The 26,478-nt window shown below is 40.4% G+C and overlaps 1 protein-coding gene across 7 annotated transcripts in view; it reads right to left on the minus strand.

The window, feature by feature from the left end:
* CNKSR2 (connector enhancer of kinase suppressor of Ras 2) overlaps nt 1–25,691 on the minus strand; it is a 205,760-nt gene extending 180,069 nt beyond the window's left edge. For 6 of the 7 annotated variants that reach the window (XM_019006570.2, XM_015625115.3, XM_015625107.3 and 3 more), the window contains exon 1: nt 25,347–25,691. In XM_019006570.2, coding sequence (XP_018862115.1) covers nt 25,347–25,410 — 64 coding nt within the window. In that variant the 5' untranslated portion in view covers nt 25,411–25,691. The remainder of the gene's footprint in view (nt 1–25,346) is intronic. The other variant, XM_015625080.2, reaches the window with a different exon arrangement.
* Nucleotides 25,692–26,478: the final 787 nt, after the last annotated feature.

Consider the following 26,478-nt stretch of genomic DNA (forward strand, 5'->3'; position numbering starts at 1 on the left):
TTCAAAGTCTGAGTGAACTCCCTCCCATTCATTTTTCCTTCTCACAACGCCCATGCAATTCCCAGGCTTGAAGTTCTTTAGAATGAGTTCCACAACTCAGCACAGTGTGAGACTTGGGATAGTTTTAGAGTTGTGGGCAGAAAAAGCTGTACATCCCCCTGCACATGACAAAGAAACATCTGTAACTTAAAAACACTGGTCAAATACTTTGATATGTGTAGGATGTCTTCAAGAAAGGGAAAGCTATACTCCTAATATTCATCACTTCACATACAATGTCTCAGTAACCATCCCAGAACTCTGGAAAATACAAATGGATCGTATATTAAAGGGAAAAAAACAACTATAATATGGTAGACAGCCAGAAGATGTCTATGTAAACCAAGCACACCCTTGATATTAGCCAAGTAAGTAAATAAGTACTGCTTGTTCTTTCAAATGCCTTCCCATTTTTGCATTTTTACAGCATGCTCTGGAGCAGCCACCTGAAACACTGTTGTTACACAAAGAGCCCTCCTCTTCTTCCTCCCTCACATGGGCTAATATATGCTATTAAGCAAAATAGTCAGATAACCCTCCCACAGTCTTTATTAGAGTTTTTCACCATGAAAACCAGCTTTGCTGCCAAGAATTTATTATGCCAGAAGGCACCCTTTTGGCACAAGCTGGAACACTGTGTCCCCAAAGAAATAATAAAACAGTTGTTCAAGCTTTTCTTTACCTCTGTACTTTACGCTGTCTCCCACCCACTGGAGAAATCTGCTAATGGTTCAAATAAGGCTTCAAGATTTATTTGGTAATATCCTCACAGAGTGTCTGTGGTTTTGATACAGCCCAGCAGCATGCTTAAAAGCAAACCAATTTATTTTGCAACAGGAGCGATTCTGCAGTTTTGCTACACTTACATTGAACCTCTCTCTGGAGAAGCAGGGGACAAAAGACGCTAGGTTTGGTTGGGAGTGCTTATACAATGACTTCATCCATGCTTCAAATTACTCTTCCTCCCCTTACATTTGATTTTCCTTCTATGACCAGCAAAATCATCCAGCGTTCTTTGGCTCTGCCTCCTCTCAGGAAGGATTTCAGAATTAAGAGAGAGCCCTAATGGAATCAACCATAATTGGACAGAATATGTTCAAATTACTTTACAAACAGTCCTGTAAGTACAGCTTTATTACATTCTGATATGCACAGATATATTAAGAAGTAAAAACATTTTGGTTTTAGGTTTCTTGGCTAACACAATCTACTTCAAACTATATCTGAAGCAGAGAGCTTTACATAAGAGAACAGGCAAGGATAACTTTACATGTGTATTCTTCCCCAATCTTCCTCTTGCTCATTAAAAGTGAAGAATACATTCCATGATGTAAAATCTACAACATGGATTTCAAGCTTGTAAAGTGGAAGTGTAAGCCACACAACTGGAACATGACAAAATATATCTGTTGGGTTTTTATTTTGTTTAGCAAAATACTTTTCAAAATAATGTTGTCAGTTTTGCAGAGGTTGTGAATACACAGAAATAAAATAAAAAAAAATCTGTTGAAGTGACAAGCTAAACTACACTTTAGTTAGTTTTTAATTTTACATAATCACTTGCTTGTACAGTTTATCCATAAGAGCAAAAGCTGTAGCTAGGAATTAGACCCTTCAAAGACTGAATTAATCTACAGCGACATATTAGTCTCTTTCAAGTCTTGTCAATGTTATATCCCCAGGAAAGAGAGAGGAACATTCGCATGGAAAGTAACATGTGCACACACACAAATAATAACAATTTATTTTTAACTATTAACTGCATAGCACTAAATTAATGGTACAAAACCCATCCCTAAACTTCCTTTTCAAAGACAGGATTAGGAACCTCATTAAATAATCGTATTAAACACTAAATACATTTGTGAAAAATGCTGCCATTTAGTGTAACTAACATTTTATTATGCACATATATACACACACATTTACTTCACCAATTCAGAGACCAAATGATGCGAAATACAATGACTAACCTGAAATTCCCACACTTTCCACTCTTGCAGGCAACACTGACAACAGTCTGTGGGGAGGTGGAAGATGCACACCACACTCAGCTTTCGAAGCAATTCACGTAGAAAGAGGCCAGGAACATCACAGAAAACAAGGTGCCACTGAGAGCTCTACTTGCACAGAGCCCTCCAGAAGGCAGCACAAGGTACAGTGATGTTCTGCATTTCCCTTAGCTGTGCTGACAAACAGCCCTGCCCCAAGGCATGTGAAAGGCATGGGAAACAACCAAAGTTGAGGTTCAACTGTAGCTCTAGTTTATTGTTGCTACAGCTTATCAGATAAAAGGAGAAAGAAATAGGTGAAATTTTACCACTGACATAATTTTGAGGTTACATTTCTTTTCTGTGATCTTCACCCTTTATTCTGCAATAACCCTGGCTGGTAGAATTAAATACTTTTCTCAGACAGCACAGGATAAAGTACAGTGATTACCAATATTCCTACCCATTTCCACAAGACATCAGCAGCAGATTTATGCTAAGTGCTGTTCAGCATTTCCAGTGCTAGCTGGATATAGTCAACTGTAGTATAATTCCTAGTCTTGCTCCATTATCTCCTACCCATTTAAGCATTATTTATATTGAAAAGTGATAAGAGAACAGTATAAAAATCCTATCTATTCTGTTAGCACCTCATCCATACCTAATCAAAAGCCAGGAAAATAAATATCAAGGAAAGACAAAAACAAAAAGGTGAAAAAAATAACCTGAATTTTCACTCTGCTGAGTTTAATAGGACTTTTTATATGTATTATTTTTTCTGCTGTATGAGACATTAACTATTCCATATTTTTCCTCTAAAACATACCTGAAACAGAAGGTTGGACAGATACAACTTCAAGCATTTGTAAAAGGTGAATGAGTTGATAATTACTATTTTAATATTAATTCTGGCTGACTTTGCATGCCTTCCTATTTGTTGCTAAAAACTGAAAGAAATTACTTTCCCTGTTACCTGCCACAAACTCCTCTGGGCTCACTGAAACATAACAGTCTGTGTGAGACTTAGAGTGGTAGTTTTTTTGAAAAAGAGAGGACATCTTTATTTCCAAGTATAAAACATATAATTTGTGTTTCTCTAAGGTATGAAACATAAAATTTCACCACCATTGCCAAATCCCAACCATGTATCTATCAGCTGTATTCTGATCTTGCACTGCATCAAATTCATCCTAGTTCTGGTGTTTTACTTCATCCCCCCATTGAGGAACAGTAATTCCTTAAAACTTTCAGTTCTTTTAGAGTGTCTTTCCTAACTTGAACTATTTTAGGAATAAGAGGGCTTTTAGTAATAAAGCATGCATGAAGTTAAGCTCTGGTAGAGAGGAAATGACAATTCTAATGGCTATATAGATAAGGTGCAATTCTCACGACAGGTTTTGCTCTGATGAAGTTCCCTTCAGAGCTGGTTCTCTGCACAATAGTTTCAGACTGCAACAGGTAGACAAGTAGAAAATTGAAAGAATATCTGGCACTTTATATTAATAGCTTCCTATCAAAATTTCAACAAGTTATTGGTATAGTTTTGAAAAGAAAAACATAGGACATGCAGATTTTTGGGATAGTACTTTTTAACAAAGAAACCCCAAATGTTAGGGTTAAAACTATGGGCAGAAGGACACTCCAGAGATTTTTGACTGGAGTGGTTTTACAACACACTGCTCCATCACCTCAGGCAGCCTTTCTTGCAGCCAGTTAATAGGACTCATCCCCGAATACCACTGCCTTTTAGCCAGTTGTCATGTTTTCAGCTGAAACTGCAGTGTTTTCATCTACAGACCACTGCCACAAAAAAAGTACTATGGTTTCTGCATAGCAATAAGGTATTAGTTGGCAACACCTGAGCACCAGTGATGCAAACTTTAATAAATAAAAAAACAATAATACTCTTTTAAATACCAAAAAATTGTGTTCATAAGACTATGTAGCCAACTTGTGGTTACCATCAGACAAGAAAATCTTAACCATATGCAAGATTTTTGCAAGAACCCTAAGCACCATTTTCAGCAGACGGGTACAGAGATCCTCTTTGGATGCCTGTTTGGAGAACCCATCTTACCACTGAGCTAGAGGCTGCATAAAGACCAGGTAAGCTCTACCTATATCAGCATCACTCTCATTTATTCCTTTCCCAACACCATCCCAAGCAAAAATTCTCCTCAGCACACCTGTTACTCTACCAGCCCAAGCCACTCCCTCTCTTCTTTAGCTCCTCCTTGTAACCTTTGCACCTAAATAAGAATGGAAAAACCAGTTTATCCAAGCATCCATTTTTTATCCTTCCCTCTCCCTGCATAGCTCCAAGCTCAGCATCTCCTGCAGCATGAAGCTTTCCTAAGTGGCAGGAGCTGTATAGCAGACTGACAAGAGTCTCAAAAGATTTAGCTGCTGCATGAGAGCTGCTGCTGACGTTAGCAAAGCCATCCAGAAGGGCATTACTAGTTTTGCCTCACTGATGTCACTTGGAAAATCCGTGACTAGCAATAGAGGTATCAAAGACATCTTCCAAGTTCCAAGCTGGCAATGTTGTGGTGCACTAGAACCAGAGCGAAAACTGTGCTTGTTCTACACAAAAATTCAAACTGTGAGCAGCCTGTAGGGATCCTCCCTCCTTGTCTGGAGAACTGCACCTCCACCATTTGCAGACAGAATTATATAAGCCAGTCTTTGGCAGACAGAGCAGTGCTTTAACCTCCAAGCATTCAACAGGAGATGCTGTTAATGAAATTATTTTAACCCACATCGTTGAGGTAGGGAGTGATTTGCTAACATGTGTCTCACAAAGTCTGAGCACCACATTACTGCTGGGACCATCTTCCCTGATACAACTTGACACTGCAGTCATATGTTAAGCTCTGAAGCATCTGTTTCGTAATAAACTGTTATATGCTTGCCAAGAACTGAAGCACCATGTTTTTGGATGAGTACTACTAAGTTGCAAGCCATAATTTAATACTCATCTGACATTGATGATGACCCAACATTTAATGGAGCTTAATGCTCTTCTGATGCCACTGATTAAATTATTGCTCAGTAGTCCAGTTTCATAATCTCCAATTTGCAAGGAAGCAAGACAGATATACAGGCACTGTCTCCTCTCACATCAGTGAATCAGTTTACTGGCAGGGAAAGGTTCCCTAATTGAAGTTAAAGGTAAGTACACTATAGTGCATCATTCGTCAGTCAGTACAGGATTTTGTTCAGATGCTTTAAGCCAATTATATTATTATGAAAAAGCAAAGCATGAAGTATTCCCAAGCACAAGGGGAAAATATGGGTAAAAGCCTTGACCCAGCATGTGCAATGACTTCATAACGTCCTGAGCACTGTCCAGGAAACTCATTCCTCTGGCCAACAGGAGTTTCTATTCATCTTCTCCCTACTAGGTTGTTTAACAGTTTGGTCACCACTTAGGCACAGCTGTGCAAACAATCTTTCAGTGTTTGGCCTGATGCTATTGAATTCCATCCCAAAACATCTCTCCTTTCTGTGCATAGGATGAGGAAGGCTAGTTTGGACACAGAGGATTAGAGGCTTTCACAGCCCAACTTAAATCATTAGATCCTAAAATTTTTGAGTTTTGAAAAAATTTTACCAAGTAAATTAGCAAGATTAAATGTATATCTAAGACAGCTGGTAGCAATAGCACTTTCTAAATCCTCTCAAAGTCTATTCTCATCTTGAGGAAAAAAAGCACTCTGTGAAAGCCTAAACATTTTAAAAGAATTAAAAGCAATTAAACAAAAGCAATGAGAAAGCAATGTTTTTAAAATGCCTTGGATGAGAACAACTAGAAAAAGTTTATGAGGGTACAGGCATAAAAAACAACAAATGCTATTTTTAGCTTCCCAGAAAGTAAACCTTTCATCCTAGATAAAACAGAGGTCCTTGCCAGTACAAAAGTAGTTTTACAGGACTATTCATTATTACATTATTTTCACAGCTACTGGCAACCCAGAAAAATGCCACCCTCAATAAAGTAACTAAGGAACAACTACATGCAAATTGAATGGTAGATGCTAGCACAAATGCAGTATTAAAGCTGCAGAAATAAAAAAGTCAAAATCAGAAAATCCCTAGAGTAAGATTTTCAAGGTATACATACCACAGCCACACTATAGTTCTCAAACATGGGCCTCATTTCTGAGACCATCCACAATTTTAACTTCTAGACAGTGAATAGTCCACTGAAACTAAAGCTTTAGTTAGCACTAGCACTAACATTTTATGTGTGAGCTTGCACATCTTAAGTGATGAAGTTTTAGTTCTAGCAGGAAGTTGTAGAGCTACTCATGCCCTAATAATTTATTTTGTACTACTGAAGGAATATAAATCAAACTATGTCTTTTACAGTCTCTCAGAAAAAAATGTCATTACCTTAGAATACTGTGAAAATCTCAAAAGCATATGCTGAGATATTTTTAAAAAGCTTTCCCATTAAACACACTTTACTAGAAAGTGTTAAATTATAGAATATATTCCAAAATTAACTCTGATACAGTTTTATACAGCCATAAGGCCTATTGATTTTTTCCTTCATTTCAGCTTTAATACTGGCAAAATAATTAAATTCTAACTTTTTATGAATTTGGTCTTCAAGAATTTTCCATGTTAAGGAATGGCAAAACAGAATGCATTAGAATAGATGTTAGAATAGAATACATATAGAATGTATTGGGGAAAAAAATTTGCAAGCGTTTTGAACATTAGCAGCTGATAATCAAATTTCAAGGATTTCATCTCATCTCTTCAGAATATCTCAAATCCTACCATACTGACTATAGGAAAAAGTTCTCCAGCCCAAAGCTGCACTGAAATCTCAGGAATCAGGGTCCCAGATGCCTTCTTGTGAGGTGCTTCTAACATCTTACAGTTTCTGACACCTTCAGATGCTTTGCCAAGGATAAATGTATGTTTAGGATTCTACAAGCTGTGCAGCATATACAATCCTTCTTCCCTTTTGTAAAGAAATGTTTTCTGTATCATCAAGCCCAGAAAAGTATTTTTATTTCTAGTAATAACTGACCTTTTCTTGCTTGCATCTTACTCCCCAGTTTCACCATCTCCACTTCTTACCAAGTTTGCACTTCAGCCAGACCTGCAAAGAGGTTGTTTTTCATATCTTCATATGAAGAAAACTAAGCTCCAGAGAGGAGGTGATTTTTTTCTGTAAACCCTGTCCTCATGACTCAGCATCCTTTAAATGCCAACAGAAAAATATACCTCACTGGTATGAAGGAAATACATAACAAAGGGTTATTTTTCATGGTCAGGTTTCACAGAAAACTTTATCATTCAGTATTTATAGGAAAATTGTCTATTTTTCCTGCATCTCAGTTCTTCCCAAGACCTTTGACTGTAGCAGACATCACCTGCAGTCTACTCACTCTTTCTCCATGGGTGGCAGAGGCAAAGACAAGAAACAACGTCTCAGCCTAGTCTGAATGCTTTGGTGTGAGCAGGAACACCCACAAGAGTCTCTCTCATACCCAAATTCTCTGTACAAACCCACTGCTCTTCCTCCCCTGTCCATGCCCTGCAGTGCGAATACCTTGAGTCCCTCACTGCATCCCTTCCATCTGGGGAAGCCTTCAGTGTGACCACTGAAGTGACTGTCTCTACCCAACCCCACCTGATCTCTGCTCAGAGCACCCTAATGCTGAGCAGCCACCCACTCACTCCCCTTGGAACCAGGGGAGAAGTTGTAGGAAGCCACAGCCCCATCTTCTCTCTTCCACTCAGCGTTTCAGCTGCCTCCTCCACTGCCCTTGGGATGGGATGCCATGGGAATGCCATGGGAATGCCATGGGAATGCCATGGGAATGCCATGGGAATGCCATGCCACACACTGCTAGCTAGAGCTGGCTGCACACTCCTAAAAAGCACAGCTGGCAGAAGTCATCACAGCAGCATGAATTCATTGTGAAGACATCTCCTGACACAGCTTCGGACAGATCGTGGCTATTCACAAGAGCAAAGGGAAGGATGGGAGTTGGTCAGCAAAGTTTAACTGATATTTTCCATAGCATTCCCTTCATAGTTCCCTGGAATATACTATTAAAAAATGGATGCTTGCTTTTATCTTTCACATATTCTGTACTTCTAGAACACAAGTAGTTATATGAAAATTATTTTGATTAAATGCTGATTCTGTTCAGAGAAACAGATCTCAATTTAAGAAATCAGTCCTATAATTATGGACCCCTGAAAGAAATAGCTGTTTTATTTTACTGGAAACTTTTGAATAACAAGCTGAAAATATTATAAAAGACTGTGCTTCAGTATTTTGAAGATTTCTAAGACTTATCCATTTTCCTTTAATCTATAATTAACAGAGTTCTCTTTTAAACTTAGTAAGAAGTCTATTCCAAATAGCTTTTTTAAGAGCTAACTAGTACTAGGGAAGAGAAAAGCAATTCAATGAATGTGTCACTGCTACAGAAAACTGCTGTGTCACACTTATATTTCATTAAATAGCAGACTTTGGAAGATGAGGAATCAGCAGTTTCAATCATGATTAGAAGTTCCACCTTTGCACCACACGCTAGACTTGCCCAAACATACAGAGGCAGTAAAAGGGGACCTTCTCAGCTTCTACATGACATGTAGAATTATTATGCTACTATTTTAGAGAGTTTAAAAACATTATTTAAGGGTGAAGAAAATGTAGTTTCCACAGGGCAGTAATCTCAATGACTGAAATTACTGCATCCCAAGTAAAATTGCTAAAGTACAATTTTTTTCACTTAATTACAATTTTTTTAAAGCATTTCACTAGTGACTACTGCTAACAAGAAAAGACACGGTGATTAAACGTTTCATGTTCTTTAATAGCTAATCTGAAGTGCTAATGAGTGTTCAAAACATAACAGAACTGTCAATTGTTACAGACCTCCTCACTACACAGTGGAGCAATGAATAAACCTGACTATTGCTTGGCTTGACTCAGAATCAGAATATCTCAGACCTGGTGGCTTAAGCACTGGTGACATAGAGCAACTCCTTTTAGGACTGTCTTCCACCAGTCTTACAGGTGTCACACAGGTGTCTCAGCTCACACCTACCTGCTGGGAAGGCTCTCACTTCCCCCTGCTCCACACAGTCCAAGGGTAGTCACCAATTTCAACACCTAACTCTAATAAAACCAGAATATTGCTACCACTACCCTTCCCCTGCCTTCTACAGATCAACCAACCTGAAAGAATTCTCCTTGTTAATGGTGGGACTTTTATCACTCCCTTTCTTTGAACGCAGGCCTGTCTCACATGCCTGGAAATTTCCCCCTGGTGAGCACATCAATAACCCAGGAATGTTGTAAGGAGACCCAGGGTTGTGGCAAGAAATGCCCCCCTGGCTCAGCACCAGAGCCACCTCCAGCAGTGACCCTGCTACCCTCACCTTGCTCCCACATCAGCAACTCAGTGCCCACACCAATAATGCCAAAGAGAGACCTAGAAGGACCTTGTTTTAGTCCCCCTACCAAGAGGAGGAAAGCATCTCCACCTGCTCTTCCCTGTAATCCACCTTTGGCCTATGGTAAACGCCATGAGTATTTGTCATCATATTCTACCATTAGGAAATAAAATAAGAAAATCAGTGTATCCTTTACACAAGACATGCTGCACTGGTTACTTTTGGTTTTCTGTAATTTCTATGCCATCATGCCTTTCCTACCAGTCTTGATATCCTAATATCATGATTTTTTTTATTCAAACTCAGAAACTGAAACAGTTTATTCTCAAACTGTAAGATAATATAATTTCAAATTTTCCTTAAGAAAGTCCATAAATACCCATTAAAATGTTATTTTAAAAAACATCTCTAATACTGGTGCAAATAACAGCTAGAGCTTAGCAGAATGTCAGCATTTACTACCATTAATAGTGAGTACACTTGAGGACCTCAGCTGATATTCTGAGCTTCTTTTAACACATGAACATACTGTACAGACTCACCAAATTATCTGGTACATTTACTTCTCTTTAGAGTACATTTAAAAATCCTTGAAATCCTATTATGGCCCAACTCACAACTGGTGACTTACTGGGCAGTGTGTACAGAAGCCACACCTGCCCTTGGAATAAACAGGCTGCACATTCACCCAATAGCCAGTGCAACACCATGTACCAGCATTTTGTCACAGCTCTGATATTTCTCATAAAGCTTCAAGGAACTTCTAAAATAAATTTTGGTGGTACATTTGTTTATTTTCCATCAACACAAATTTGTTCTCCAGTGTCTTGCTTATCAATGTAACAGTAACTACCTGCTGTGCAAGATCAAACCAGACCTACAAGTTATGCCAGGCAGGAATTTTATACTAAAGGGTTTCCAGTTGCTTGAAATAATCAGATAATCTTTATAAAACAAAAAATGTGCAGTATCATTTTTTCTGTCTGTTCATACATTGCCTCTCTCTCTTTACATAGGACAAACTAAGTTATACAGGGCCTACATTTTACAGAGCCCAAGCCAAGAGGCACCCATTCGGTTGCTTTCTGGCACCATGCCTCTTCCAGCATACTGGGTTATGAATTATAAACAGTCTCTCTCCTACATCCAGTCAGAATAATGGTGAACCAGATGGCAAAATGTGATGGCTTCTGCTTCTCAGACAGAAGTATGAGCTATTACCACTGGGTGACCAGTTCTCTTCCTCCAAATCATTTACACAATTATTTACTTCACCTTGTCTGGTACCATTCAGGCTGCAACATCCTCTTTACTCAGGGATGAAGAGAGGTGCTTACTTAAGCCCTCCCCCATCCTTTACACTTGGGCAAGTGAGGGTGGGTGGCCTTCGTTTTTAAGACTCCTGTACTTATAAAAAGAATCTTCATTCAGTCAACAATAAACTGAATAGAAAGCAACCTCATTTGTGAAATCTTAAGCCACCAATAATGACTTTCTTACATTTCAGTGTGCTAAAGAATATGCATTGTCATGACCACCAAAGACTTTTTCAAGGGACTGCTTGACAGCAGGGACAAAAGTTAATGAGGTTGTTAATCCTCAATCTACCCCACAGCTTTTGGCAAAATATAGGAGGAAAAGTGTGGTTTGTTTAGGAGGTGGCTCAGTCTTAGCAGCTGATGCAGCTTCCCAGGTGGGTGAAGCTCCTCAGACCTCCAGTCTCAAATCAGGAGTGACAGGCAGCACAGCAGTCTTTGAGTCCCACCTGTGCACGCTCAGATTCGTGCGGAAGAAATGAGAGCTCTGCAATGAGGACACCACAGAATAAACATACAAGGGCTCAAGTAATTTGAAAGATATCAGCCCCACTGAGGGCTTAAGAAAGAATAGACAGTCCTGCCTCTTCACTAAAAAAAAGCATTTTTCCTTTTAAAAAGGTTACTAGAAAAGGATTATGGCATTGTAACCATTTCTTTATTTACAAGACATTCCCAAGCTTCATGTATCAAACTAAAGGTCACTCAACTTAGTCCCCACATAAGGTAGAGGCATTCACACAGGCAGAACTGTTATCTTATGAAGCTAAACAAGACTGAAAATACATTCTCTGTTAATGATTAACAAAACTTTGTATTTTCCAGTATTTAAAATGCCTTATTATTTCTAAGTTATACACGTCCGAGACAGCATCATCCTACAAAACCAATATCAACAAGAAATGAATCTGTCAAAGTGCAAACAATTTCTGCCTAACAAACAGGCTACACAGCAAGTAATATAACAGTGGTTTTAATTAGCTGGGCATATAAAGCTGTTACAAGACAAATTTCTTTCATTAAAAAAAGCAGACAGTCAGTTAGAAATGCTTCAGTGCACCAAAACTGAAGATGACATAAGACACTAAACTTTCTCCCTCCCCTGTAACAAGGAGGAGCCAGAGTAGTATCACCCAAGCAGTCGGTGATGAGCAGCTCCTTCTCCTGCTACCATACTGGTAACTCCCCAGAAATGCCAACAATAAAAGGGGTCCAGCAGTACAGAGGAAAAATAATTCAGCAGTAAAAAAGAACCATTTTCTGTAATTCTGTTCAGACACTTGGGATAACAGTTTCATGCAAAATCAACTGTAGGATATTCTAAGTTCCCCAGTATTGAATACCAAAGTTTTGTGCATTGGTCAAAAATGGTAGCATGGTACCCCATAGCATATTGAGTATACATTATTTTATATTGTTAAAAAAAAAAAAAAAAAGTGACAAGAATATGTGTGTATGCATAGTAGACCTTTTTTCTCCTCTGTGCTTAAGGAACTGCTTTCCATATCATACAATTGAATTCCAACATAAGGTTCCCATTTTCCCCCCTGTACCCCAAAGAAGGCCTGTGCCAGCTGCTCCTTTTCCCAAAAGCACCAGGGGCAACATCAAAAACATCAGCAGACAGTCCACTGCACATATTATTAGCAGAAGACTTAGTCTGCCCAGGCCCAAGGAGAGAGACTCAGGCACTTGAAGACAGAAATTAGATGCCTGAATTTAAGATCACAGGGCATGATTGCAGTAAGTTTTGTCTGATCAAATTAGGATGGAGACAGACACATCCTTGCCTCCAGATTCTGTTGTTGCCAATGCCACCCTGGGCACACCAGCCAGGATGCTCAAGGCATTTAAGAGTACAGGGAACCTTAAGCTCTCAGCCCTTGCACCCAAGATTATTAAAATATTCTGGGTAAAATGAAGAATAAAACATAAACAGTCCTGGAAGCAAAGCTGGGATCCTTGCAGCTAAATGGAGATTCATTGGACAGCAGTTTCTTATTTCTTAAAGTGGTTTTGTGAACAGAGATTACAAGATATTGCATGAATGCTGGATTGTTCCCCTTCAATTCAAAACAAGACATTGTTCTGGGATGGGAAACTGGTTTCTGAAAAGACAAACATCCCTTCTTGCTTGTTTCATTAAACTGGTAAAAGAAAATTTAATTCAAATTAAGAAAACTCATATTCAAACTGATCCACTGGAGAAAAACAATTGATATTTATGTGCTGTTGCCACTTTGCACTCATTACAGGGGCTAATGTTTTGCAAGACATCTTTTAAACCTTCCTAAGCTTATTATTAACTGTCTCCTGACAAGCATGACTTCATTTCATGAGCTGGCACACATCCCATTGTGAGAATCTAATCTTTAATAACATATCCTAATTAAATATGCACATTTAATTCAAAAACCAATAGCTAAAATTCAGAACAAAACAAAAAACATTCATTTGACTAAACAAAGCAATTGGATTAGAGTGCACAGAGCAAACTCAGATATTAAGTCACATATGTCACAGCAGAAAGTCATTAAGGGAAGGGGGAAAAAAAGGGTAAAAAAAAATGCCCAAAAAACCAATCAGGCAGACAATTCTTTATACCTGACCGTATCCGACCTCTCTGAATTCCTAGCTAGCTTACTCCCCATCTGTCATATGATAATAACTTTAAAAGAAGCACATTTAAGAACTCATCAGAAGTTCAAGTCAATTGTTCTTAGCATGCTTATTTCCACTGAAGAAGGCTGTGTTCTACAGAAGCTACAAGGATTTATTCTTCTCAACACTCACGGCATAATTTCACCATTAAACTATACATTATTTTGAGTGGTTCCATAGTGACAAAGAAAAAACAACAAACATAAACAAGAGCAAACAAACAAAAATTTTAAAAATACCTCTTGAGATTTAAATACCAAAATCACACCAACAAAAAAGCTACTTGTATCTATTTGTCCATTGCTGAATCAGTGTAATCTGGAAGCCACTTTCCTTCTAGTGAGTACAGTCCTAACATTTGAAATTACTGAGATACTTGGAACTCAAAAACTTTGAGTTACAAGTTTGTGACCTGCTATAATGCTTTCAAAGACTACTGAAAGAAAATTAGATACATTTGTAATTTAATAAACAATTTTACTGTTGATTGAGATTAAACCCCAACACACACCAATCTTTGCCTTCAGAGATGTCACTGTAATTTTTGAAGTTTGATTTAGTAAGATTTATCAAAACAGTATTCTGGAGGAAACTCCTCATAGTATTTGAAAACACAAAACAAGAGAATAAAGGCTTAGGGTTTACAATTTTAATTCTAGGGATAAATGCAGGTCAACTACCTACACCACATTGCTGAACACAAACAAAGCGATAAAATCTACTTAAATTATAATATTACAATTTCTAGGTTTTACTTAATCCTACCTGACTTCATGCCCAGATGAAGAGTTATAAAGACGTTCATTTTCCCTTTCAATCTAAAATGTCACCATTCCCACCACAGATTACAATATACTGTCAACTGAAGAAAAACATTTTGTGAAGTTCTTTTAAATATGTTTTTAATAACAGACTGGGCAGCAAAGTTTGTATTCAGCTTTACCTTCTCTTGAACTAGGAAACAAATTAAGTTTTGGGTTTTTGAAGGGACCTGTCACATACTGAAGTTCTATTTTCAGTTATTATTCTGCAGAGGACTAATTCCTCTAAAGAGGAATTTGCTCATATCTGCAGAGGTGAAAAACATTCAGGACACGCTGTTCTGCAGACTCAAACTTCTGTCCCACAGTCACAGCAGTTGGATGCCCAGGCAGCCACGTATGGAACAACACAGCACCCCGCTTTGGAATGCAACAGTGCAGGAATATCCATGAAACCCCACAGTCTGCTAACACAGGCAGCCACCACAGGCAGGCATTAATTGCCCAGTTTGTTCAGGTCTACTCATTTATTGCTCATTAGCATTAGTAACCTCCAGTTTGTAATTGGATAGTTCAGCACAGCTTACAGTGAGCTGTGCAACAACAGATAATATGCAAGAGAGAAACTAGATGCCCAATAACAGGAAAGGGGTTTACTGCCCAAGACAGATCAACCAAAATATTGGCGAGCTCCTTGTAAACTAACTTTGTAGAATTCTAGTAACTGAAAAGATACTACCTTTAGACCTCTGCAATAGATTTAGTCTTCTGTTCATCAAGCAAATACTACTTAGCAAATGAGATATTCACAGAAAAGTGGTTTTTGTCTTGTTTTGGTTTTTCCCACGACCTTGAACTGGTAAACTGTCAAGACCATTTTTAAATACTGATATATCTCCACATAAGGGAGATGGGGACCAAGGAAATAGTGCCAGACTGTTTTCAATGGTACTCAGCAAAAGGACAAGAAGCAATGCCCATGAACTAAAACACAGGAAGTTCCACCCTAACATGAGGAAAAACTTCTTTACATTGAGGTTGGGAGAGCAATGGAACAAGCTGCCCAGGAAGGATGTAGACTCTCCCTCACCAGGGACATCCAAAACCCAGCTGGACACATTCCCATGTCACCTGCTCCAGGTGACCCTGCCATGGCAGGAGGGTTGGACAGGATTATTTCCAGAGGTGCCTACCAACCCCAACAATTCTATGAATCTGTGAGATGGCTACCACTGCTTCACTGCCACAACTCTTCAGCTGTCTTATTTAAACCAAGGCAGTTATTAGGAACACCAAAAACAGTTTATGAAAAAAATAACCCAAAACAATGAAAAAATAAAAAAAAATCCTATCAAACCAACAAGAAAATATGGTAGTCATAGGAAATACAGAAGCCTCATGATTACATATACAACATTATATTTTCTATAATTGCAAACAATAGCTTCTCATCATCCATTAGGCATTCAAATGCTCTCTCAGTAATGAAGTTTTTTCTAAAGCAATCATAATTAAAACAGTCCTTTGAAGGCTATGAACTATCCAGTTCTTTTCAAAAGTGAGTTTACTTGCTCTCAAGACATCCTGTCATAGACCTGTCTTATTTTTCTAATGATAATCTGTCCTATGCCCTTCAAATGTTCAGATTGACACTTACACATAATTTTTTTTTATGTGCAGTGATTACACTTCCAGGCTGAACCTCAGTCAAATCCACATGCAGAGCATGTCAAATTATTCACACTACACTGTGCTCTTGGACTCAGTTCTCAGAAATAGGCTTTTGACCCCAGACTGCATTAAACAGCTAAGATGTGGACAGTTTAAAACATACAATGAAATAATGACTGAAGCAACAATAACTACATCTGCTTTTGAAGTCCATCATCCAACAGTGAAATCACAGACTGCTGGTATTTTCAAGAGGACTTGCGGGACAAAATTCTCAACACTACATCGAAAAGCATTAAAAGAAATTTAAGAAACATTAAGACCCCTCATTCTAGCTTAAACTAGCATATACTTTTATTTGAAAATATTTGAAGATTGCAACATTTGAAATAATTAACACCTATTGAAAAGAAGTAAGGACCATTTTGTCATCCTGCATTTACAGAAAATTTTGTAAACAAGTAGAAGTGGACTACCAAAATAAAAAAACCCACACATTTGGTTTGGGCTCTTTTCATATTAGCTCTAATAAAATCAAGTCTACCAAAAAGAGCCATTCTTGATTTCTGAAGAGAAATGGAGACAAAGGGCACATGATTCTATCCATGATGATGAAGCAACAATAAACAAGACAGCCAGAAGTCAGCCAGTGCTGAACACTCAAGAAGGTACTTTTTGGATATCTCACAAAAAAGTCTTCTTTCACACTCCACTCAAACTAAGCAAGAAAATTGTTACTTGTTTGGTGTTTAAAAGGTGTACACAAAGCAGGACAAGTGCAGGTTCACGACTGTTGAGTGTACACAACCTAAGATGGATTTTTTAGAGAGCAACTTCTACTTTGTGTTCAACAGATCCCTCAAACAATATTTCTTCAAACAGAAAAATCAGAAACAAAACAAGAACAGCACTGCACCTTGTGAATCAAACTACCAACCATACAAAAGTAACCAAAAAAATTACAAAGCAATTAAAGAAAGTAAGGCAGGCGCATGTCAGTAATGGATATCGATGAGGGGAATCCAGTTACAAAGATTTTAATTATTAACATGGAATTTAATTAGAGTGCTGCAGCTAACTCTCCCACTGCTATGAAGCAAGCCTTCAGCAACCACACCTGGTCAAGATCTCAAGTTGGCATAGCATTAAAATGACTAAGTTTTCTTGCATTCCCATGAAGGGTTTCAGTGCTGAGTCAGAGGGAAGAATGCCATCTAGTGCATTACTCAGACAATACTGGCACATTCCACCTATATTTACCTGGCCTCAATACACAGAGGAAGGATTTCTTCATCTTTTATTGAATCCTGAAGATTTTCAGGAGAGAAAGGAGAAAAAGAAGGAGGAGAAAACAGGGAAAACATACCTATTTAAAAATAGGTCATTTACAGCTTTAGCTACTGTCAACTAGTGGATCTGGCCAAACTAAAAATAAATTCTACACTTTAACAAAACCAGTAATGCTATCAACTTCTTTACAGCTGACAATCATTCTCTGTGGGAGGAAAGAGCCCTTCAGAGATGAGCCTGCCAGCTGCTCAGCTCTATACATGGGTATGCTCATCCTTCCAAATACAAGAGGCCAAGGAGAGGTCCCAGCATCACCCACGCCCATGGACCACCCCAGCTGCCACCCCAATGCTCCTCCAGACTATTTTGGCCAGCTGACACAGGAAGGTGTCATACCTTCATGGCACAGCCCCATCAGCAATACCTGAAGCTCTGTGAAAATGGCTCGTGCAGCTCTGCTGGCCACCCACACCCCACACCAGTAAAATCCTAGCAAAGGAGTCACCACAGCATTCACAAAGCCCGACTCAACATCACCAAATTTAGACCCTGTTCCACTTAAATCAATGGACACTTGAGGCTGATGCGAGTCCTAAACCATTTATTTTAAAAGCTACTTGAACCTTCAGTTTAAAGGCTCAAATAATTCTCATCAACATTTTTCCCTCTTCTTCACACAACAGAAAAAGGTATCAATACAAAAGTACAGCACTTTTCATCCGACGATATTAAAATAATACACTTCAGCCAAATATAGCTTAATTAAGGCTTATTCTGGTGCACTCCAATATTAATTAATAGTTTACTTGGAAATTCCCACCATATGGTACTGTAGCAGATGTTAATCATGTAAGGCCAAACACTTTGCAATTACTGTTCTAGCCACTTCATCTGAGGTACCAAGTGCCCTAAATTTCTACTTAAAGGATAAGCTGGAAATGCCAAACATCCTACAAGATGACATCCACAGCTATTTTCTTCAAGATAATATTATCTGGCAGATAAGTAGCACAAAATGGGGTAGATATTTAAGCCTCCGGTACTATAAAATGACTTGCTGTAGACAGTGCTGAACTCCCTTTGCATAAGAGAAATGCCTGCATTGAAAACCTCAAGGAAAAATTTATTTTGTCTCCCAGCTATCTGCTAAACCCCATACACAGGAAGGGCAAAAATGTGTACACAAGTGGATGTGCATTAAGCATTCTAGATTTTGGCTGCCCCAAACCCATGGATCTGTGGGTTTGGGGCAGCCAAACTTCCAGCCCTTCATCCTCCAACTGCAGGAAAGGAACATTGTGAGGAGCAGCAGATGCTTGCTCTCGGACAATCTGCTATTTTAAATTGAAGAGGAACTTCCCTGATGGGCCTGTCTCCTAACAAGAAATCGACTGTGCTCTGAGCACGTTCTTGTGGCATTAGATTTCTTATAATATGAACCTAATACTCCCAAAATAGCTCCCAAAATTTTTCTTCTGAAAAAATACATCTCATCTCCATCTCCTTACTTCATCTTTTTAGAGAAAGCAAATGCATTTGAAAAGCTGGAAGAGATCAATAAAGAAAATGTGGCCTTTCAGAATTTCCCAACACGGTATTTCCAGACAGGATTTTTTAACAAGGTATTTGGGAACTCTTTATTCTTCAGCATTTGTCTTGGTAACTATTCAGCTTCTAAAGTGAAGGTTTGAAGTATTAATTAAGTAAATAATTTTAGCAGTAAGAGTAAAAGCACAGATTTGCTTTATTTGGATTTAAAACTCTGAAGTTGTTATCCTGATGAAGTTAGGTGCTACAGGTGATCCTCAGTACAGTTATGATTTAATGAGGATATTGTAACTTCTTGGGGAAAAAAAGTATTTACACAGAATGGAAGCCTTAAAGAATTAGCTCTTTCTTCTTGTTGCATACCTTTGAGCCTATACAGGGAGAAATTTCTCAAGAAACAGCTTCTCCTTATTCCTCTCAAAAATAGTAACAAATATTACTACTTGAGTCTGGAAAATACAGTACAATCAAAAGCTACAGCAACTTAGCTTAGATTAAATGGTTATCTACACTTTTGCAGATCAGACAGAAAAGCTAGACCATTTGTCAATTTGGGGTTTAAAAGATAAAACTGCCTGTGTTATTATTGCTGGAGTGCTTAAAGACAACTACTTGCAAAGATTCTAAAAATACATCTAAAAATACATATTTCAATCCTCTCATCTGAAAAGTGATCTGGTTTATATTGCTGCCTTGCAAAATTCTTGACACCCATTAACCAGAACAGGCATTTGTAAATTGTTTGGTTTAATAATGTATTGTGCAAATAAATTTGAATAAGATCAAAATACAGAGCTTTACCGAACTGTTGCAAAAAACCACTTGAGAAAACATATTGTGAGGCCATATTTAAACCAACAGATGTTTCAGAAATAGAACAATATGTTCAAACAAAATAAAGGTGTAAATGGGCAGTGCTAAAAGAGCTTCACAACACACATTAATTTCAGTAGCAACTGAGATGACCTCATCTAGGAAAGCTCCCTCCTCAAAAGATCATAAATTTAGAAATGAATTCTGATGTTATGCTTAAAATTTGGCTGCATGAATTATTTTCAGAGTGGCTGCTTATGTAACATCGCCTTTGCTATGGCAACACCCAGCTGTTAGGCTTTGACACATCCCAGTTGCCATTGCAGTTTAATTTTCTGCTGATGAACAATGGCAGGAGAAGTTTTCTAATCACAAAGATGCTCTAAAACACATCATTGTGATTGATATGGTGGCCATTGATACTGTTAAATCTCTAATGTCAGAAGGGTGAGCAAAAAGTGAGAGATCCACAGGAAAAATAAACAAACTAGAGAGAGATTTTTCAGCACTGCTTTCAACACAGTTTTAAAGCTTGAGTCCTAAGCAGTTTGACTCTTGACTACCTGTCTTCATATAAACTCCCCTCTCCAAAAAGTCCCTCACTTTGTCTGACTGAAATCCTTGTTACATTCCTACAGAGTAACTATATATAAATTAAAGATGTTCATCAAAATTAAACTCCAGCAATGGATTATTTCATATTTTTCTACAGCTTTTTTTTGCTAGGCATTACAGGAAAAACCATAAATCCATTTAATAGCATCACTTCAAAGCTAATGGAGTACTACACGTACCCTCTGATACTGTAAAATTTCAGTTTGCTTTACATTGGAGAAAGAAAATAGCGGTTTAATGCTGACAAATTGTAAAACGCCTGATCTATTCCACATATGGCACTTAGCAATGACTATTAAGTTGATGACTATTCTGACGCTCATCAGTCACCTACACACACTTGACAAGGAATCGAAGTTTCAGAATCCAAGTGTTTTTCATACTCTTATCCAGCTTTTTTTTTCCCTGAGACAACTTATCCTTTTATTAAAGGATTATTAAATAGTATTTAAAATCCATATTATTTCTAATAGTCACAATTTTTAAGGGCCCTGCCAAGATCAATGTGAAGGGAAGTAGCATAAGAAAGAACCTTTAACATAATAGACTACTAGAAGAAAAACTAAAAACGATGGACAAAATTGAAAACTCCAAATAACGCACATACATTTGTGGAAGCACACCTCCTCTTTACCATACAGTGCTCACATGCCTTTAGCACTGTAGTCCATCCTACACTCCAGAAAAAGCTCCCCTCTAAACTCAGTCCATGTCAGTGTTAAGAAAAACCCATGGTCAAAAATGAGGTCACTCTGATAGTGACCCTGAATACAGGATTCACCCTTACTTTTTTTAAGGCCTAAACTGATCTGCTATATCCCAGTGCTGTGAGAGAATTTGTGACTTCACTGATGAGTTTCCCTGTTGCTAACTAATGGTTCAGGAACTGCAGCAGAAACTAGGTGCTGCCACAGCAGTCCTAGGGCTCTGCATATGCACGAACAGGAGTAGGAGGATCCCCATGGCAATACTTTTTTTAAATCATCATTAAGTATTGGAGTATTTAGTGTCAGAGCATTCCCACAAACTGATGCATGTTTTTGATGAATATAACACATCATTCCCAGTACACCAAGTGGAGCACAGTTGTTGGCAGCCCGTGATGACTTTGCAAACATACGTACCACTGAAAACGGACACGAACTTCAGCACACAGAGAGCAGACAGAAACAGTTCTCAAACCCAAGCAATGTTCAGTCATACAGATGAGGAACTTCTGCACTCTGCATCCACTTTGTTAGCACGTTCCTATTTCTGCTTCTCTCCCCTCAGTCCCAAATATTTGCATCCTTCTAAACCCTGCTAGAGTAGACTTTATAGAGGTAAAAAGCCTCTACTCCTTTAGCATCAGAAGCCTTTAAATGCAGCCCCATGCCTTAGATGTCAGCTTCTTGAGTATGACTACCATTACAGCAGTTTAAGCTGTATGAGCTTCACATATGCCCTATGAGCTGTCACTCAGCTAGCAAAAAATAAATATTTAAGCTTTGTTAGATAAAGTAATATTGATTTTTTTTTCAGGTGGACTGCCTTTTGGAACAGATTTTGCCATTGAGAGATTGCTACTGAACTAAAATTAAAATAATGTTAAAAGCAGCAAGCCCTTATCAAAACACAGCAATCATCAACCTCATACCAAAGAAATTAGATTAGAAGACTCAATTAAAAACATCCTAATGTCTGGTAAGTAACTGAGTGTCTTTAAGTGTTCTCAGAGCCTCAGGAATCCAAAATACATCTGGGATGTTCCCCTCCTGAGTGAGTGAAAGCCATGACATTCGATGACGCTTGCCTATGTAACACGTCAACGTCTTGAGACACAGCAGTGGAATCCACACGTGTCCTCCAGAGAGGAGGCAGAGGAGGTGGCTGACACACTTTCATCTCACTCATCCATACAGGACCTTTAAAATTTGTACTAAATACATGAAAAGAACAAAAAATGGTTTAAATCAATTTAAATATTCATTTTATCCTCCATGTACAATATGCCATCCTGTGGGACAGCCGAGCTAATCCATCTACGATTTTTCCAGCTCTATGACAGCTACTCTTCCACTCTTCTTCTAGGATTCACTTTAAACCCTAGAAAACTCATATGCTGACACAGGCTCTCCTCACTTTGTCCCTTTCATTTGCAAAGTTTTAACTGGTACTTTGGTCTAGAACTTCTTACTATACACATTTTCACGGTCAAAATTTAGTTACTTATTTGTATAACCAACTCCAGGTACAACCCTGTAGCTCAGCAGAATCGGTATTAGGCCATTACAGGGATCCACAGACAATGGGGACATCAAGGAATTAAATACTGACAAGATACTGGAGAAACTGCATTTATTCCATGAATACCCAGCCTCGAGCCTGTTCCCTACACAGACATCCAGCCCAGAGCTTGGCACTTTTATCTAACCCCTTTGAATGGAAATACTTTCCCCATGATCATTTCTCACATCTTATAATTTCAGGCCCTATGCTTTATCACTACTCTGAGCAAAATGCCACTGAGGTAATGATTTTTTGCCTAAAAAAAGAATTCCAGATGAGGCCTTTAACTGCAAATGTTCAGGTCATACCAACAAGAACATCACAAAAACACTGAGAGCAATAAAATCTGAAGTGTTTCATTTCCCCTTACTTTCAGATAACCGTAAACAATGTTGAATAATAGGATTTTCCTTTTTCAGGAAAGATTTTGCTTTGAACATCAAAATCTATTTGGAAGAATTCTCTTTACAGAGCTGCTCTGAGGAGGCATATGACATAGCATCCACTTCAAGGAAGAAGTTAAAACCAAGTTCAACATTTATAATTCTTTAAAATAACCCCCAGTAAGTCAGCAAACTATTCTCACATCTTGAAGTTTAATGTAATTTATGCAAGCCAGACTTGACCATTGCTAATGCAAACACTGCACTCCTCCCAAACTTCTCATGACAGACACATTCATCAGTTTTACTCATCAAACTGTCTTGGGTATCTCTTAAAACACAAATAAGCTAGAAACAGAATTTGCTGGAAACAATGGACTTACAGCATAAGAATATTTTTCCATAAGGATTTCAATACCACTGTTTGCAACACTACCCATTATAAGTAAGGAAAACAAAGTTGCAGCAAAGATCATTTGCCCTTATCCTCTACCATCCTTCCTCCAAACTCAGCAAGGTGTGAGCCATCAGACAGGAGCAAACCTGCTCCCAGCTACTGGTCATACTCGTTTCAAGGCTTGACTTTTGAAACCAGAGTGGCTACCTAGGTGGTTTTCCTCCAAGAGGTAGGTGCTTTATCTCCTTGCACTACCTAAGTGAAGGTTCATGTACTGCACAGAATACAAAATGAAGAAATGTAAGCATGAAGCAACATATATGCATTCGCTCCGTACAAATCAAAGTCCTCCAGAGAAACAATCAAACATTCAGGCAAAAAAAAAAAAAAAAAAGTTAAACACTAAAAAACAGGCTTTGTATTCCAGAAAGTAGGCATGACTGCAATAACTTTTTTTTTTTCTAAAGCTTACATTATTATTTCTGAAAGATCTACAGCTCTGAGGGTTAGTCGCAGGTTTCTAATTGCAAACCCTTATCCAGCAGCACAATTTCTAACAGTACCATTCAGTCTGTTCTCAAATTATCAATTTTATAATAATGTAATACCAAAGCAGAGTATGCAATGCACTTCACCTATCATTTATAAAAAGTATTTGTATTATATTTTTTGGTGTTTTAAAAATGCATTATCTGCAAATTCATTATTTTTATGTATTCCCCAAATTATGAGGAAGGTATCTGAGACACTGATCAGAAAAATGCCCTACACAGTAGTTTTATTTTAAAGTTAAATTGTTGGAAGCTAAATTGCTGTAAAAAACATTTTGAAGTTGAAAATTGTTTGCTTTTAATATCGATCATCTGTAGCTCCATCAAGTTTTTATTAATATTTACTAATTTCTCAGGATATGAAGTATTACATCATTCTTTTTGATTACAGAGAGAGAATACAGAATATTTTAGAATAGAATATATTTTGTCTATAGAGAGAGAATGCTTCCGAAATTGCAAAACTATGTATGCTACTAAATACATACATAACTCGCCAGCTATAAATGCCAGTATTGAATAACTGAAAACATATGCTATATGCCTGAAATTTTAAGGATTATGAAACTGTCACATTGGTATCACACAGCATGTTATAAAGAACTCCCACAATGTAGCAGTTGTTCAAAACTTGTACCCGTCCGGTCATTCCATCTTTATAAAAAGATATATAACACTAGATGGTGATGTATTCAAAACACAGCTGCAGCCTAACTTAAAGGTAATCCGAAAAAGGCCCCCCCAAACACACACAAAAATCATACAACAAAATACCTTTCCACATTACAGCATTAAAGCCACGTCAGGATGGCAAGCACAAAGAATGAAAGAAAAGCTTTTCCAAAAGGTCCAAATTTTATTCCCATCAGTTTATTTGAGGGGAGGACAGGTGAGGGAAAGGGAGAAAGGGAGCAGCGGAACAGCCACGCTCAGCCCAGAGCCCAGACTGTTCGTGCTCCCTTCAATCACGGATCTTGAAGTGCAGCCCCCGGGGAGGGGTACGGCGGCCGCCCGACGCGCGGAGCCCCCGGCCCGGCCGGAGGAGGCCTCGCCCGGCACGGCGGCTTCCCGGCAGCGGGGGAGCCCCGGCACCCCGAGGGCGCGGGCCGACCCCCGGCCCCCTCCTCGCGGGGGAGGTCGCAGCCGTGTCCCCCCGACCCCCAGCACGGGCGAGCGCTGCACGTTCGGCTGAACTTTTATTCGCGAGGCGTTTCGCGCCGCACCCGCCGGGAGCAGCCGGACACGCTCCCCGCGTCCCTCCGCTGCTGGGGGGCGGCTCCATCGCCACACCGCGGTCGCCGCCCGGGAGCACCCGGGGCTCCCGCGGGCACAGCCTCGCCTCCGCCCCCGGCCCCCTCCCCGGCTCCAGGGGGATCGCCAGCCGCCGCCCCCTCTCTGAGGCCGGGGCAGGGGGGGCAGCGCGGCCCCCGGCCCCAGCGACGCGGCCCCGACGGCCTCCCGCCTTCCTTCCCAACCCCAACCAAAGCGTGGCGGCAGCCGGCGCTGCCGGGAGGCGGGATCCCGGCGTGGGGGAAGCCGCGGAGCTCCCCGCACCTGCGGAGCGGGGATGGGGGGTGATGCGAGAGGGCAGCCCTCGCCACCACTCCTCACCTTTCATCCAGTCGACGACCTGGCTCGGCGACCACTTACTGACGGGTTCCATGATGAGGGCCATGGGCGGCTCGGGGGCGCGGGGCTCGGGCGGCCGCCGCTGTCCGGGCGAGGGGCGAGGCTGTGCGGGGCGGAGGGACCGCGCTGCCCGGAATCCCGGCGGCGGGAGGAGAGAGCCGCTATATCCCCGCTTGCCTCCGCTCCGCTCGCTCGCTCGCCGCCTCTGTGCCTCTCTGGGGATTTCAGTTCATGTTGCCGGCTCGGCGGGGAGGGGGAGGAGGAGGAGGAAGGGGGAGAAGGGGGCGGCACGCTCCGACGCCTCCCGCCCCCGCGAACCCGCGGGCAGCGGCGACGGCTCCCGGCCCCGCCGAGAGGTCGGTCCTGGGCGGCGGCGAGCGGGGCACTGGCTCGACTTTGCCCGCTCGGGTGCTCGGCGGCTCCCGCGGCTCTCCGCGGCCGCGGCTGCCGCGCCGGTGTCTTTTCTCCTGGCGGAAATGACGAGGCGGCTCCTGCCACCCGAAAATATCTCCAAGTGAAATGGGAAGCGACACCCGACGGCTGCCCGGGGCGGGGGGGGGAGAGCCGGGATGACTCGCAAGGTGCCGCCGGCGGCGGGAGGGGGGTCCGGGGCGGCGGCAGCGCCGAGCACCTGCTCCCGGCGAGCCGGGCAGCGGGGGAGCCTGCGGGGGAGCGCAGCCAGCGGCACCGAGCTGGCGCTTGGGGTGTGGGTTTGTTGGATTTTATTTTCCCTGAATTAAGCATCGCTGTGTGGGCGGGAAAAGTATTTTTTTTTCTTCTTTTTTTCTTTTTTTTTTCCGAGAGAGTGAAGCCCGGCTGTAAAACGGCAGTGATGGACGGTGTCGCCGGGCGCCCCGAGGGAGCCGTGCCAGCAGCACCGATGGGGTGACGGCATTTGCCCGCGGTGTGCGGGCGGCACGGGCAGGGGAGGGACAGGAGAGCAGCTACACCTTATTGTTTGCCCACCTCACGCCGAGGGTGCGGTAATGGGGCAAACTGGAGCGAAATCAGCCAGCAGAATGAGGGTAGGACCCTGGCGACCACAGCGTGGAGAGAGCACCGCAGGTGCTCGTCTGCCCTCCCCATCCTGCGGGTTGCACCACGAACGTACGGA

This window comes from Parus major, chromosome 1, assembly GCF_001522545.3.
Source record: "Parus major isolate Abel chromosome 1, Parus_major1.1, whole genome shotgun sequence".
Classification (NCBI taxonomy): Eukaryota; Metazoa; Chordata; class Aves; order Passeriformes; family Paridae; genus Parus; species Parus major.